The 17552-nt window shown below is 37.6% G+C and overlaps 1 protein-coding gene across 2 annotated transcripts in view; it reads left to right on the top strand.

Annotated features, from left to right (window-relative positions):
- Positions 1-17552, top strand: part of LOC150107309 (transforming acidic coiled-coil-containing protein 3-like) — a 319360-nt gene that overhangs the window by 14039 nt on the left and 287769 nt on the right. The window contains exon 2 of one of the 2 annotated variants that reach the window (XM_090391174.1): positions 15705-16533. In XM_090391174.1, coding sequence (XP_090247300.1) covers positions 16018-16533 — 516 coding nt within the window. In that variant the 5' untranslated portion in view covers positions 15705-16017. The remainder of the gene's footprint in view (positions 1-15704; positions 16534-17552) is intronic. The other variant, XM_090391175.1, reaches the window with a different exon arrangement.

Below are 17552 nucleotides of genomic sequence, written 5' to 3'. Positions count from 1 at the left end.
TTCTGCTTTCATCATGACCACTATACAGGGTGTTCGGGATAAATTTGACAGTTTCGTAAGGAAAAAGAAAATCTTCTTTGTATCTATTAAATTTAATGAATTGACAAAAAAACATTACAGGCAGAGTTAATTACAATACTATCAACAAGATTTACTCAAAATAACCACCATTAGCATCGATCACAGCTTCAATTCTGCTTCGGAACCTCGAACAAGCTGATGCTACAGTCTCCCTGGGAAGGGCCGCAAAAACTGTTTTAATTTTATCCATTAACTGGGCTTTTGTATTACTGGAAGTGCGATTGGTGTCTTTTTCAACTGCGCCCCATACAAAATAATCCATGGGGTTAAGGTCTGGGGAGTTTGGAGGCCAAACATTTGGACTGGTGAAGTCGTAGAAATTTTCAGACAACCATTTTTGACTTTTCCCAGAGGTGTGGCAAGGGGCCGAATCCTGCTGCCATACATACGGCCTACCATTGGCTGCCCTTGTTATCCAGGGCTTGACTACAGTTAGCAACTCCACGAACAAAGCCCGAATTCCAATGCCAGGGTTCTTCAACACCTGTTCCTGCAGATTTGCGAGGAATTCTGCTGTACGAACGCAATCAGATCGTCTGCTAGGGATCTTTCTTCTTGCTACATCCTCGTAGTCACCATTGCAAGTCTCTAGTTCATGCCTGATTGTTTTTACTGTATTCAGGGAGCATTGGGCAGCAGTCGTAATATCCTTATTTTGATGGCGGGCACGAATCATCATGATACAAGTTATTCTCTTCCATGATTCAGGTGGGTTCCAGCTATCCATCCTTTCTGACATCTTGTATATGAATGAAGAAGGGTCCAAACTTTTAAATGAAGAGAAGTGTGTGTTAATACATGTAACTTACGGAAAAATATAATTAATTATAAATATGTCAAATTTATCCCGAACACCCTGTAGTTCATGTAGTGTCTTTTGGGTGCACATTTATAGTTTGCACCCAATTCTGGCTCATTCCAAAGGAGTTCTACTGGATTGAAATTGGAATTCTCTGCAGGCTATTGATTTTTCCTTAGAATTTTCCTCAAAACTATGTTGCAAATATGATATGGATTAGTTTTTTTGACAGAAGTTGTATTCATCCATCCGTTCAACCAGAGGTGCGAGTCCATATCAGGGATGATACACTGCATCATTTCTTCAGACATCCATTACGCCTCTACTCAACCATTGAATTATAAATTACCAAACCTGACATGCTATATCACAGATTTCCAATAACTTAAAGGCATGCCATGGTGTTTTGTACCAGTATAATCTACATTGTTATTATCACGGTGATGTTTGACTTATATTTGGATGGAATTGGTCATTCTGTGGACAAAAGAATTAATGAAAGTGAATACTACATTGTGAGTACTTTAAACCTCCAAAGTCATGTCTCACACATGCTATTGAGGCTGAAAGCAGTAACTACTGAAATGCTTGCTTTTATTCATAGAAGCAGTTTTAAATAAGAATACCTCTCTTTAGAGAAAGTTCAGAGACCCTGTTACACCATCCAAATTTAAAATGGAATGATTGCCTCTCAATCCTAGCCCCATGAAGAAAGGCACCTATCTGTGGTGGAGGGGACCTCCCAGTGATGATTCTTGCTCTTTTCATTCTTCTTTTTTTCCCTCTGCTTTTATTATTAAGAGAGAGACCATCAGAGAGTGAAGAACTCATCGAGGATAATCAATCTTATCACTCCTCTTTCTTCTGTGTGGTAGTGTCTGCAGTCTACAAATTCTCAGTTTGTCTTCATAATCAGTATTCCATAATCCTGATATCATTTTTAAACTCTCCTTTACACTCTCTCTGCACTATATTTGAATCACAATGGAAACCAGGAGACTAGACCTGCACATAATACTCCAAGTAAGGTCTTATCAAGGTGTTGTAAAGAGACAAAAATGACATCACCTTCTCTTTACATGTTAAAATTAATTTCAGCATTACGGTTATGTTTTCAGTTGTATTTGCAATCTTTGCTACATGGCACTGAACTTCAACCTGTTATCTACTAACACTCCAAGATTCCTAGCCTGATGAGTTTCTTCTAGCATAATCCCACCAATATAATACAATTCAATATCTAATCATGCCGAATTGTATCACTTTACATTTACTGACATCCATTTTCCTGTGCCCACAATTCCAGTCTATTCAGATCATTCTGCAAGTACTGCATATCAGCAGCATTCCTGATTACCATACTATCTTTGCATCATCAGCAAGTTGCTGTATGTTGCCTGTCAAATCCTTCCCAATATCATTAATGTACAGATTGAATAACTGTGGACCAAGAACTGATCCTTGTAGTATGCAACTAGTTACCTTAAATCTTGCAGACTCACATCCACCCATAAACCACTTTTTTGATATCTGTCAGTCATCCATCTTCTTATCCATGCTAATATTTTATAATCCAAACCCATGCTGTATTCTGTCAAAAGCCTTAGGAGTATGATACAATTGTCTAGTTCAATGGTAACATTATTATAGAATGTGAGCAAGTTGCTAAAACATGACCTTCCCTTAGTAAACCCATTCTGTTCATTGCGAAGTACAGATTCTGTCAGCCTATTTCTGACTGCAAGCCCTAACCTAATCTTCCAAAATCTTCACCACCACTCCTGAGATACTGATTGGTCAATAGTTGACCAATCAGTATCTAAAGACTGATGATCAATTGGTCATCAGTCTTTGCACAACCCTTGTGGAATGGAATTTCCATAATTCTTTCCACTCCTGTAGAATCTTCCCTATTCTCAGACTCAAATTATATAGCCAAGTGAAAGGAATAGCCAGTTTAGCTGAATACTTTTGCTTGTATCCTATCATTCACTATTTCCATAATTTCCAATTTGTGCAACATCTCTAATATCTCCTTCTTGTCCTCATACACCTGAGTTTCTTCATCCAGGTAGCAGTGACCTCAATATTGCATACACCAGGTTGATAACTTTTAGTGAAATGGGTACTCTTTATTTATTGAAATGGGTACTCCTTAGTTCAGTACCCATTTTGCTGTCACCATCACACCATTTGCATTCAGAAGAGTTATTCTTTCATGTTCATTCTTTCTTTTACTTGCAGCATATCGATAGAATTCTTGTAGGTTGTCTTTACCTTGTAGAGCCAGTTTCTTTTCATACTCAGACTTAGCTTTCCATACAACAGTTGTGACTCTTTCTTCCATATCATTTTTTTCTTATGAATCTCTTGCTTAATAAGATTACACATCTATTTGACTCCTACCCTATTTATTCTTAGAACTCTTGGGACATATTTTGATAATGCATCATTTAAGTGTTTTTTTAAATGCTTCCCATGCACTGTCGATATTCTTCCCATCCAACGACCGATACCATTCTGCTGAACTCTGTATACTTCTCAGTTGATCATAATTTTTTGCTTTGTAGTTCCACATGTAACCTTTTCTGAATGAAACATTCATAAACTTACTCACTTGCTAAGTGAGTGCCGTATGATTACTGTCAACAACCAGAGGAAGAATAGTCGCATGTTTATCTGAAACACTCACTGACTCTATAATCAAATCTAACACTCTCTGACCTCAAATTTCTTCTCAATAAATTCACTTTCTTTCTTTTCATGAGATTTTACTGCTACTCAATCCAGCATTTGGATAATTAAATTCCTCCCTCCCATTATGATTACTTTTTTTGTACCCATAGAACGTCAGAATGTCTTTTATTTGGTGATGCATTTCTTCGTCACTAGCAATCAATCCACCAGGTTTGTAACAGCACCCCCACTATGTATTTGATCTTGTTAGATTCCACCTCACACGATAGCTTCTAACTCACTGCTGCATGAAAAACTGTTACTAGTTTTTACAATCATAAATCTCAACACTAACTGGAATCAAGTCATCCAATATCATTAATAGCATGCCCCCTCCTTTACTTCCTGTATTCTTTGCTCTGCCTCTAAGGTGAGGTAAAGCTGAGGATTGAAAGATGCTATCCTGTCCTTCAGACTACCATTACTGGGATCCTACCTGCTGTCTTGTTTGATATGCGACTCATAGATATCCAGAAAGGGGAATCTTGGTAATCTCGCACTACTTTCTACTCTGCTTTGGCAAGACAGGCAGTCCTGGATGGTCTGGCTAGTGGGCTTGTCTGCAAGGGTCAATAGTGTTGCAGTAAGCCTCTCACCTCATGGTCCAGGATTGGAGCTCAAGGCTTGCTGTGATGCAGGTAGAGCATCTGGAGATAGCATCATTGCTATCCCCAGATGCTCTACCTACAGGGTTGTCCACTCAATGACAAGATGCTCTTGTCATTGAGTGGACAACCCTGCATATCTGTGCTGGATGGAGAGCTCTGTTGTCAAACAAAAAATCCTTTGAGTATGAATTTTTCATTTTCAAATTTTTCAAGAGCCCTCACAAGGTACAGATACTGTAGGTACATCACTTGTAATAATAATATTAAATAAATAAATGTACCGGTTTTTTCATCATCCATGTAAGCTTTGAAAAGACAATGGGAAAAATGTCACTCTTCTTTATTCAGAAGGGTTTAGAAGGACTAGTAGGATCTCCCAGAACAGTTAAAAAAAACTCTGATCTGGTGTTATCAGCAGCACTCAGAAAGATTGCTCAGTGCAAATGGGTATAATACCAATTACAGTAACATCTCATAAATCATTAAACTCTTCTAGAGGAGTTATATCAGAATGTGATCTTCTTGATGTGTCAGGTGAGGAAATATGTTCAGAGCTTTAAGATCAGATAGTGACTGGTATGAGGTGCATCCTGATATGTAGAAATGATCACCTGGTTTCGACCAGGAACATCATCTTTATTTTTGATACACTTGAACTTCCAGTATCTATAAAAGCAAGCTATCAAATTCCACAAAAGAATTTGTGGAATTATAAAGTTGGTGATTATAATAATCTTAGAAATCAGCTTGGAGAAGTTCCATGAATGGAAGAATTGGAAGATCAAAATATTACCAGTAAATGGGAGCTGGTGAAGAAATATTTATTAGCAGCAGTGGCAAGTTGTATACATTGATTAAAAAAGAGAAAGTGATTTGATGTCAAGTGGATGACAAACAATGTTAAATGGGAAATGCAGGTGAAGAAAAAGTTATGGAAGTATAAGGAGAGAGGAGTTGGGGAGCAGATGCATGAACATTGAGACTCAGGTCAGGAAAGTGACTCTTGGTAAGGAAGGCAAAACTTGAATATGACAAGAGATTAGCTCTGAGATCCAAGAAAAATCCAAAGGAATTCTTTTGCTATGTAGCCAATAGTAGGAAAAATGATTCTAGAAGAATAATTAGACAAATATGGATAGAGTGACTAATGGAGAAGACATTGTGGAGTTATTTAATGATCACTTCATTCAAAAAGCTTGCATTTCAGCCTGGAAATGTAAGTTTTTTTTGCTATTAGCCGAATAGGGAGGGTTCGTGGTTTTGGATGGAATTTTGCCATTTGTTTTGAGAGTGTGTGCTAAGGAACTGACATTTCCGCTTTTTCAATAAGAGTAGCTATCGGAAAGGGTTGTGATAGTACCGTTGCATAAAGTTGGTTGTAGAATGAAAGTGTTAGACTATAGAGCAGTTATTTCTTCTGTAGTTAAGATTTTGGAAAAATTAGTGAGATTGTATACAGTATGGGGCTGATGAGAGTGATGTTATCAGTTCAGTTTAGTGTGGATTTGTTAAAAGGTGCTTTGGCTTTAGTAATCTGATTGCCTTTTATAATAAAGTAACAAGAAGCTGATGAGGAAAAAGCATATTCTGCCTTTTTGAATTTTACAAAAGTATTTGAGAGGGTGTCACATGATAGCTGATATTTAAGTGACAGCATATGGATTTAGAGCATTAGTGAATTGGATTGGGGATTGGTTGTCTGATAGATATGAGTTGTGTATGAGGGAGCGGTATCAAGGATGCAGAAGGTTGAAAGTAAGGTTTCAAAAGTCTTGGTACTGATATTGGGGATTGACTGTCTGATAGATATCTGAGTTGTGTATGAGGGAGCGGTATCAAGGATGCAGAAGGTTGAAAGTAAGGTTTCAGAAGTCTTGGTACTGGGACATGTATTGTTTAACCTGTATGTCAGTGACATTGTCAATGGATTGCAGTGGGAGATATTCATTCGTTTGCTGATAATGTGAAGTTTGGAAAAGTTGTTAGTAATAATGAAGATGTGGTAGCCCTTCAAGATGATTTGAATAAGCTGGAATGGTGGGTAAATGAATGGAGATGTCAGTTTAATGCAACTGAATGTAAGGTCTTCAAATTTGGGATCCATCAGTGGGAGACTGTATACTGTTCGAGGAAGTGGAGGAGGTATGGGACCTTGTGTGATGATTGAAACTTGAGGTTTAGGGTTACATATTGCAAAGATGGTGAGGGTAATCCAGAGGATTGTTGCAATACTGAGGACACTGATAGTTGAGATAGTGGCAATTCTATTGTATAATCCCCTGATCAGACCACATCTGGATTATTGTGCTTAGATTTTGTCATCAGGATTTGAAGGGGATAAATGAACCTTAGAAACAGTGCATAGGCAGATAATGAAAATGATATCAGGATTGTCAATGTCAGTTATGAGGATAGGCTTCAGGGCATGTGGACTGTAAAGTTTGGTAGATAGAAGGAGAGGTGATGATAGAGATATTTAAACTGTTGAAAGGTAGTTATAGGGTTGACAATGGGGAGTTCTTTTATATAGTAGAATGAGAAGGGAAGGAGAGAGGACAAAGGATCATTCCTGCAAGTTATGAATAGAAGCGAAAGAGGGCAAGAAGTGGCTTTTTTGCTTGGAGGGTAGTTGGAACTGTGGAATGCATTTCCTGATAGTGTAGTGAGAACACAAAGTGATTGAATTTATGGAGTAGTATGATAGACTTGTGTTATCTAGGATGGGCCTCTCACCATGAGTCTTGATTCCATGGGAGTCCTGAATAATAATAATATATAAACAACACCATAATTTATTGAACTTACTAATATTTTGCTGGATTTCTAACCAGTCTTCATAGAGCAAATTACAATTGTGGTAACGCACACAACTCAATTACTCTTGTAGAAACATTTCAAACTGTAACCGAAGATATATTAATGCCCTGTCAGGGTGTTCTGTAGGGGGGGGCAGGTAAAAACATAGTTAATTAAGAGAACTTAACTAAATGTGGTCTTAAGAATGTCTCCCAAATTTTTGGTAAGTTAATGCAGCTATGGTGAGGTTACATTAACTTGCCAAAGATTCAAAAATAGTCTCAGATATGTAGAGCTGACTTCTAGGTAAGAAGAACTTGTTTGATGACAAAAAAGATCCAGAGGAAGATCAAGATCTAGGTGGATTAATTCAGTCAGAAGTGCCCTAGAAGACAAAAATATTTGATATGACAACATTGGATTGCTGATGAGTAATAGACTAATTTGGAGGAAAATTGTTGATAGGAGATTAGTAATAATATAAACTTAATCATGTAGTACTGTCATAGTATTTTTTACATGTTAGGAAATTGATGATCCTATGTGAAGGAATATCCAGTGCATGCCAGTGCTGACTTGCCATACAGATGATCATGGATGTAGCATTTAATTTATTGGTTGCCACTATATCTTCTGGTCTGTCCATAGTTAAGTTATAGGCACAAGGAACTTGACTTTAAATTTTTTCAGGAAATAAAGTATATTAAAATATTAATTAAAAAACTTTAATCAATACCTTCCTATATTTTGGCAATGTTACATTGCCATCTTCTGGAAACATAAAACTATGATATGTGCATGCCTTCGTTTCTATGATATTACATGACTTCATTTACTGTGTAAGAAACACACCTACATTGGAAGGTACATACAGAAGTGGTCACTCCATTATGCATCCCACCTCTTTGAAACATAGCTAGGACTATTTGTTTGAATGACTCATCTCTTGCCACTGAATATTTGTAATACTTTCTTAGCAGTCCCTCTGAACTAGACAAAATATTTCACCCCCCCTTCCTGTAACCAGCATCACAACAGAACTGTTCCATTCCCTTATATCCAGGGGATTGGAATAAATGGAATTGTGATTTTAGCCTATCCTGTCTGAATAGATGGGCTAAAGTTCTTTGCATATATAATCTCATTTTGCATATATAACCTCTTGTACATCCTGGAGTGTATAAAGTAAAGTAATATAAAGTTCCTTGTGCCTGCTGCAATTTAGCCTACTTTGAACAGACTTGTTAATTTGTTAACATCTGCCTTACAGAACAAAAATTACATCTGCAGTAATATGTATGGCATGTCAGGACTGCCAGACCAGGTTCTGTATATTGGGTAGTCTGGGTAGTCTTGTTATTGTAGACTATTTTTTTGGATTTAACCGACATCATCTGCCCAAGACTTTTTAAGTGCCTCCGTAGCGCAGTTGGAAGAATGATGGTACATTGCGCCCTTCAGTTGGAATAGGCCTAAGTTCGATTCTCGTTGCGACGGGAGGAATCTTTATCTGGACGATTTCAATCGAAGGTGAGTTAGCCGATCTCATATGGAGGTAGGGTTTTTTCTCCCGGAAACTCAGGTTTTTCATCCCACATACAGACAAATAAGCCCTTCAGAACATGCAATTTACAGACAAAAAATTTAGTTGTGGTGGTGGTGGAGGTGGGCAGTAGATGGCATTGATGGAGATGATTCATAGTAGAGGTTCGGTGTAGTGGTTGAGACAGTTGTAAGTGTCCTCCCGTGATGTCTTCAGACTCCTTGGAGGTATCAGGAATAATAATAATAATATATACTTTTAACTTAGGATTAAGTGGAAGGAGATAGTTGTGCTTCCTAAAGTCACTTCAGGTCTGAGACTGATTTCAGGATATCGGCATTCACTATTAAACAATTCCCTAACCTTTGTACAAAAGAAAACTAGTATGGCTGCATTAATTTCTGTGAGCAGAGACTTCTCTGAATTAACTTTTTCATCTTGATCCCTAGAGGGTGCCCTGATAGCACATTAGTTCCTTTTCAGTTACAATTTGAATTGTTGCTACACCAATCTAATGAGTGCTGTGAATTTTACCACAGCTGTGATTTGTGCTCTGAAGATGTGGTTAGAAATCTAGTGAAATATTAAGTTCAGAAAATTTATTTCCTATAGTGTTGTTTCTACTTGCGAAGCACTGTTATGAACCTGAAGTAGTGTTGGTGGCTCACATTGAGTCACATCATATCAGTGTAAATGATTGGACTATTCTATACCACCTTTTGTTTTATATATAATCGGAGTGAGAGAGAGAGTTATGGGAATGATAGAAGAGGAGAGAATAGAAATAGAGAGAGAATGAGAGAGAGAGATAGAGAGTGTCATGGGAGTGATAGAAGAAGAGAGAATAGAAACAGTAGAAGAGAGGGAATGGGGGGGGAGTCATGGGAATGATAGCAGAGGAGAGAGAGTAGAAACAGAAGAGAGGGAATGAGAGAGAGAGTTATGGGAATGATAGAAGAAAGGAGAATAGAAACAGCAGAAGGGAGAGAATGAGAGAGAGTTATGGGAATGATAGAAGAGGAGAGAAGAGAAACAGTAGAAGAGCAGGAATCAGAGAGAGTTATGGGAATGATAGAAGAGGAGAGAAGAGAAACAGTAGAAGAGCAGGAATCAGAGAGAGTTATGGGAATGATGGAAGAGAAACAGTAGAAGAGAGGGAATGAGAGAGAGTTATGGGAATGATAGAAGAGGAGAGAAGAGAAACAGAGAGGGAATGAGAGAGAGAGTTATAGGAATGATAGAAGAGGAGAGAGAGGAGAGAAGAGAAACAGTAGAAGAGAGGGAATAAGAGAGAGTTATGGGAATGATAGAAGACGAGAGGAGGGAACCAGGGATAGTGATGCCAGGACAGCAGGTAAGTAGGGTTAGAGGGGAGAGAGATATGCAGGTGAGCAATCACAGAACAGGGTGGTAAGAGGTGCAATGTATGGAGACTCGATGATCCATGGTGTGCAAGAAGATACCAGATGAGTGTTTGCCTGGAAGAACGATAGAAAGTGTAGCTGTGGCAATTAAGCAGGGTGGATGAGATGATTGAGATGGTGGATGGGCACAAATGACTTGAGAGGCAGTGTAAATCAGGTGCCGAGAGATCTGAGATTCATGCATGAGGTTGTACAAAAGAAAACACAGAGAGGAAAGATAGTGTTGGTGTTACCCAGGTATGATAATGATGAGCAGAAGGACAGTAACAATGAATAGCACAATCATTGTTACTGTTCTTCTGCTCGTCATTATCATATCAGAAGAGAGGATTGAAATATGTGAATGCTTGGAGGGCATTTGCGAATAGAAAGGAACTGTATGCGAGCCTCATTCAAATGCATTTGAATGAGGAAGGACGTAAGTATCTGAAGAGATTGCTGTTTTCTGAACGAGCCAGTGTGTCAGTGCAGGGAAACTACAATTTCCAGGATGGATGGTAGAAGGGGTGGCCTTTTGTGGGAATGGATGCTTGGGGTGGGAAGGGGGAGAGAACATCAGGTAACATAGAGTCCAGTGGAGTCTGGAGGAGATAATAATAGGAGAAGCAGTGACATTTTTATGCTTTATATTAATGACAGGAGTATCCTGAATAAAGGAGATGAATTGGTGGCACTGATAACATCAGCCTGGTCAAAGATTATTGGGATCTTCGAGATGTGGCTGACGGAAGATGATATAATAACAGGAATAGAAGTAGCAGGGTACAGCATTTTTCGGCAGGATAGGAAGGGAAAAACGTGGTGGTGGAGTACTGCTTATGATAAGTAATGACTTATGTCCTCTAAGAGTGGAGTTTTTGAAGGTATTGACACTAATGGTTTTGAAAGCATATGGTGTGAGGTAGAGGTGGGCAAGACAGGATATTTAGTGGGGGGGTTGCTACAAGCTAAGGAGCACAGAGGGTGGGGAGCAGGAGATGTATATGCAATTGAGCTTGGCAAGTGCAAGAAGAGTGATTCTTGTGGGAGATTTTAACTACAGCAGTATATGTTGAGAAGAGGAAAATGCATGTAATAATAAGGGACAAATGTCTTAGGCAACATGTAATAGAGAGAACAAGAGTTCAAGAGTTTTGGATTTGGCCATAGCATCAGAAGAGCTGATAACTGAGATATCTCCTCCCCCCAGTTGGAGAGCGCGACTATGTGTTTTTGACTTGGAAGATGAATAGACATGCAGGAATATCAAAGAAAAGTGAACATATGTGGAATTATAAGGCAGGTGATTATAATAGTCTTAGATATCAACTGGAGGCAGTTCCATGGAGGGTGGAAGTGGAAGGCCAGGATATCATTAGTGCTTGGGAAATTGTAATGGAATATTTGTTAGCAGCAATAGTAAGCTGTATTCCATGAGTGAAGAAGAGGACAAAATTTGGTGTAAAGTGGATGACAAACAATATTCAAACAGTAACTGCAGGTGAAAAAGAGAAAGAAGCTATGGAAGAGATATAAGGAGAGGGGTGGAGAACAGATGCATGAAGAATATAAGACTCAGGCCAGGAGAGTGACTAGTATGGTGAGGAAGGTGAAACTGGAATATGAGAAGAGATTGGCACTAAGGTCCAAAGAAAATCCTAGGGAATTTTTTAGTTCTATGGCCAGTAGGAGGAGAAATGATTGTGAAAGAATGACATTGTGGGGTAAAAATGGGAATAGAGTGACTGATTCAGAGGACTTAGTGGAGTTGTTCAATGAACACTTTATCGGAGCATTTCATCCTGGAGAATTAAGTTTTAATACTAGAGAGAGAGAGAGATAGAGCGGGTTGGAGGTTTAGAGGTGCAAAAGGAAAGTGTGTTCTAAATACTGAGTACTCTGGATGTCAGTAAAGCCGTGCGACTGGATGGTATTTTACTACGGGTTTTGAAAGAATATGCTGAAGAACTGACAGTTCTGTCGACCTGGCTTTTCAATGAAAGTCTGGCTATGGAAAAGGTACCCAATGAATGGAAGGAAGGTAAGATAGTTCCATTGCATATGTGTGGTAGCAGACTGGAAATGTCTAATTATAGACAGTTTGTGTTTCATCAGTAGTTGTTAAGATCTTGGAGAAATTAGTAAGGAACTATATACAGTATTGGGCAGATGAGAGTAATGTTATCTGTGAGAGTCAACATGGGGATTTGTTAAGGGGTACTCTTGCTTTAGTAATATGATTGCCTTTTATAATAAAGTATCAAGAGCAGTTGATGAGGAAAAGGCATATACTGCCATTTTTTTTATTTTATTTTGCAAAGGCATTTGACAAGGTGCCACATGATAAGCTGATATTTAAGTTGCAACACATGAGTTTAGATGTCAGATTAGTCAAATGGGTTCAATTGGCTGTCTGATAGATATCAGAGAGTTGTGTATTGTTGAACAGTTTCAAGGAGGCAGAAGGTTACAAGTGGGGTCCCACAGGGCTCAGTACTGGGACCTATATTGTTTAACCTTTATATCAATGACACTGTCAGTGGATTGCAGAGGGGGGATTTTCAGTTGTTTGCAGATGATGTGAAGCTGGGAAGGGTTATTAGTAATTGTGCAGATGTGGTAGCCCTCCAAGAGGATTTGAATAAGCTAGACAGATGGGCCAAAATGAATGGGGGGTGTCGATTTAATGCAGCAAAATGTAAGTTTTTGAGGTTTGGGACACTTCATACTCTATTGGAGAAGCTGTGGAGGAATTAGGGGAGACAAGAGATTCTCAAATTTGATCCCCAGGATTTGAAGGGGATGAATTAACTGGAAAGAGGATAAAGAGATGGATAACAAAAATGGTTTCAAGACTGTACAATGTGAGTTATGAGAATTGGCTGAGGGAATGTGGGCTGCAGAATTTGATAGATAGAAGAAGAGGTGATGTGATTGAGACTTTTAAACTGTTGAGAGGTTGTTACAGGGTTAACACTGGGGAGTTCTTTTGCTTGGTGGAACAGCGGGAAGGAGCGATGACAGGGGGCCATCCCTGGAAGTTATGAAAGGAAGCTGTGAGCAAGAGGGTGAGGAGTGGTTTCTTTGCATGGAGGGTGGTTGAACCGTGGAATGCATTGCCTGATAGTGGTGAGAGCAAAAATGGTCAATGAGTTCAAGGAGTGGTATGATAGACTTTGTATTTCCTACGAAGGTCCTCCCATGATGAGTCTCTTGAATCCACAGAGGCCTAAATAATAATAGTAATAATAATAATTATCTCGCCAATATATGGTTGTAAATCTATTGTATAGTAGTGTCATGGGCAGGTTAAAGTTAGTAGTCTAGGACCCTCAACTTTATATAGCAATCAATAAGCTAGGTGATAATTTCACTGCATTTCACTGAAATCTACTGCCTGAAGAGATTCACAAACATTTTGTGATGCTGTTAGATCTGAACCCACAATATTTGTTTGAAAGTGAACACACTCCATTCAGGTTGGCAATTTAACATCTTTTGTCAATGTTTTAATAAAGTTTAAAACTGGCATTAGTTTCACTGTCACAAACGGAATATAAAAAAGCTTAGGCCAATGAATCCCGATGAGTGCGAGCTGAAAAGTTGTGATAATCACCATGAAGGAATTTAGGTAGAACCATGTAACTTGCACATTATTTTACATATTCTCTATGAAGTGTTATACACTTGTTACTTCTACTGCATGATTTGCAGTCCTCTGAGGAAAAAAGTCTTTACCTTGTTGCACAAACTAGTCCTCAGCTGCGGGTATGACTTCATAATCTGTGGTAAATTTTGTTTCTTTTAAGTGTTTCTTTAAATTTGGGAATAGGAAATAGTCATATGGGGCCAGGTCTCGTGAAATAGGGTGGGTGAGGCAGACATTGAAAGCCTAAGTTGTGTATTGTCTGTTAGGTTTCATGAGCAGTGTGAGCAGGTGCATCGTCCTGCAAAAGCAACATGGCTCTGCTCTGTTTCCTTTGGCGTTTTTCCTTCAGAATTGTTGAATAAACTGCTGCTGTAACAGTTTTTTTTTTGAGGTACTTAGTAAGAATTATACCATCCAAATCCCAAAAGCAATAGCAAGAACTTCACTTGCTGAATTTTGGATTCAGAACATCTTTTGTCATGGAGAGCCTTTGTGTCCCCACTTCATTGATTGTTGTTTTGTCTCTGGGTCATTGTGATGAAGGTAAGTTTCATCAACAATCACAATACAAGCCAAAACATTTGCACCTGATTTCTCAAATGACCCAAAATCCCTTGAGATGACAGCACACGTTCTGTCATCTCAAGGGATTGAGTCTCAAAATGTTTGGCATTCAAACATTTGGATCCCCACTTTGCTGAGAACATCTGCATGTCCATATGTTGGTGGATAATGACTCCCAATTCATTCCATGGATATCCTCAGATTCTTTGTAATGTTTTTGGCTGGTATTTGTCAATCATCAAGAATCATGGCATGCACTGCATCAATATTTTTAGGTGTGATTGCTGTGGAAGGTCTTCCTGACCTGGGGGCATCTGCTGTCTCAGGATGCCCAGTTTTAAACTTGACCATCCATCTGGCAACTGTTAGATATACTGGAGCATAGTGCTCTAAAGTTTCGCACAAAGTTTGGTGAATCTCAGTTGCAGACTTTTCTTGTGGCATGAAAAACTTGATGATGGCCTGCACCTGTGTGGCTTCAAATTTCTTCAAAACCTCTCATGTCTTCTTAATAAAGAAAAAGAACAAATTATTGCAATGTGATGAAACATGGAGTTTAAAGAGTTTTCTTCAAAATCTTTTGAATTTCATCAAACCTTTGACATGGCTACAATGTGATGAAACATGGGGGTTAAAGTGTTTTAAGATATATTCTTGCTTTGGGTTATATCAGTTGCTTTAATATTTTTGTTCTAGTTGTTTATCAGAACTTTTCAGCCCCCTCCCTCATAATACGTAGTATTATGAAGGAGGGACTGAAATAAGTAGAAGTTTCTGTGTGAAGTTGTGCACAAGCTGATTGGTTCTTTTATGGTTTTATGATAACAATTGGATTTGGGCCATGTTGATTCATAATACCTTGAAAACTCAGTTAAATTCCATGTTGTGTGGCTATTAGTGTCATTAGCTAATTCCTGTGAGATGAATTGGAATACTGGATCATAACACTACCAGCATACCTTCTTCCACTTAATATAATCTCTGTTTTCAGTATAATGTCCAAGCTCTAAGTTGATAGTAGTGGCTTACATAAAAAGCATAATGTTATTAATATTCTAAATAAACATGATTTTTGTTGGCAACTGTTGCCCCCAAATTCTATCTGTACATCAGAAGAATGATAATCATTGTTTCTAAAGACCTAAATTTAAGCCAGATCTTTAGAATCAAAGAATTCAGGAAGAATGTTTGAAGGCCTTTTCTCTTGATATTTATATGAAAGTGTCAGGTTTTCCCCTCCTGGAAACTAGTTTTTACTCCTATTTTCCACATGCTTGCAAGCCTCTTGGCCTTAGCTGCCTCAACATAATCATAAACAACAGAATGAAGGCCACTAATATTTGCAGATTGTTTGGATAAAGTTATGAAACGTGACAAATAGTCTTAAAAAAAGCATAATCAATTTTTTTTCATAAAAAAAGTTTATATTTTTTGACAGATATTATTTAAAATAAGTGGTGTAGGCTTCAACATAGCTGTTGTACAATTTTTTTTTTTTATTTATCATTATATTGTTTTTTTATAGGATGTGATGAGATATATGTATTTACTCAGAAGATTCTTACTAGAAGACTCAATCATCTACACAGATTAATCTCTCCAAATTTTCTTTTGAAGTTATGAAAGCATGAAAACACTTGAAGAACTAGCAATATTTTACTTTTTGAACACTAAATTTTAGTTCTGTGTATGTGTTTTTCTTTTTTTTTTTCCCGTTTTTTTTCCCTTTTTTTGTGCAGTTGATATTATCTTTCTGAAGATTGTCTTCATTTAAGTCTTTTTTTTCTGCTTGAAAATTATATGGATGTTGATCTTATATTTATAGACTTACAAGAAAGATGGCTGAAGATAATATAGCTGCACCAAAATCTACATATAAATTTCAGCTAGATGAAAATATTAATCCCTTCCAGACTAAAAGTAAACTACAAAGTTTGCCCCCACAATCACCATCATCACTGTGCAATGAAGACAACCAAAATGTCATTCCAAGTGGTTCACCATTACCATCACCAACTGTTAATAAATTAGCTCCTGCCAAACCACAAACACATGCTGCCTCAAAGCGTAAAAAGGATATTGAATTTCCAAATGTACCTGCTCTGCCTTCTGGAAACTTTGAGCATTTTTCTAGTGAAGTTGCAACACATGATATAGAGATGCACTCTAGTCTTCCTGGTGGTTCCACTGTATTTGAAAATCATTTATCAAATGGAATTGAAGAAATAGTTACAGAAAATTCATTTTCTGTTCATAGTACTACAGATATTTGCAAACAAGTAGCCTCAGTGAGTGCTTTAGTTCGAAAAGCGTTTGTAAGTGAAGAAACATCTGGCCATCCTTTTCAACAAATGGTAAGATTTCTATATTTTTTATTTATTTATATATTTTTTGTATAGTGTTGGATATTTAATAAGTTATTTATGGTTTAAATGGTCTTTTTTTATGTATGTGTTGAAGCAGATGCTTACAAGAAAAGTAGTGGCATATGTGTACGCATGTGTTTAGATGCAGATATTCTAATTGGAACATTACCAACAAATGCTCTAATGATTTTTCTAGTTCTAGATTATATAGATTGTTATCATTGCAAGATTTAAGCCCTTGTTATTAATTATTATTGTTATTTTATATTGTATATGTATTTCAGCAGATCAAAGTAGTGCAGTTGTTTCAATAAATTTTTCTCAACAGTAGAAGCTGTGTATTATCAATTTTGGTGATTGGAATGTCACAGATTTTTGGAAAGTGTTGTACTTCCATTAGATATTTTAAAATGATATAGAATTCAAGGGTGCCATACGAAAGTATGCATAATTTTTCTTGTTAGTTAACCATTTCATAAAATTAATTTTTTAAAAAAAATTTCTGAATTTTTGGGCTCTTTTTAAAAAAATTATTATTATAAGGTATTTCCATAGAGGCCGGAAACTCATTGTGGGTTATTCATACTAAATTTTATACACACAAAACCTATCTTATCCTCTCCTTAAACTCATTCACTGTCAGGGCATTCACAACTAATTTTAGCAATCCATTCCACTCATTCACCATTATTCATGAAAAAAACTATTCTGCACACCTTTACTAACCACACTCTTCCAAACTTCTATGGATGATCCCTAGTTTTCTCGCTATTCATCATGTACTGAAAATTTTTCTCTGCATCAGTTTTATTAAACTCCCTTAAAATTTTTTATCATGTTCTCTCTTTTCTACCTATCACTTAAACTTCGTAACCCACACAACTTCAACCTGTCTTCATTGGGAGCATTCCACAGACCTGTCACTAGCTTGGTCACTTGTCTCTGAATCCTCTCTACCACCCTGATCTCCAAGAAATCTTGGAGATCAGGGTGGTAGAGAGGATTCA

This window comes from Typopeltis vanoorti, chromosome 4 (genome assembly GCF_054136105.1).
Source record: "Typopeltis vanoorti isolate ZY-2024b chromosome 4, IOZ_Tvanoo_1.0, whole genome shotgun sequence".
In the NCBI taxonomy this organism is placed as follows: Eukaryota; Metazoa; Arthropoda; class Arachnida; order Uropygi; family Thelyphonidae; genus Typopeltis; species Typopeltis vanoorti.
Note: the sequence above shows the minus strand (reverse complement) of the source record. Positions and strands in the feature narration are given on the sequence as shown.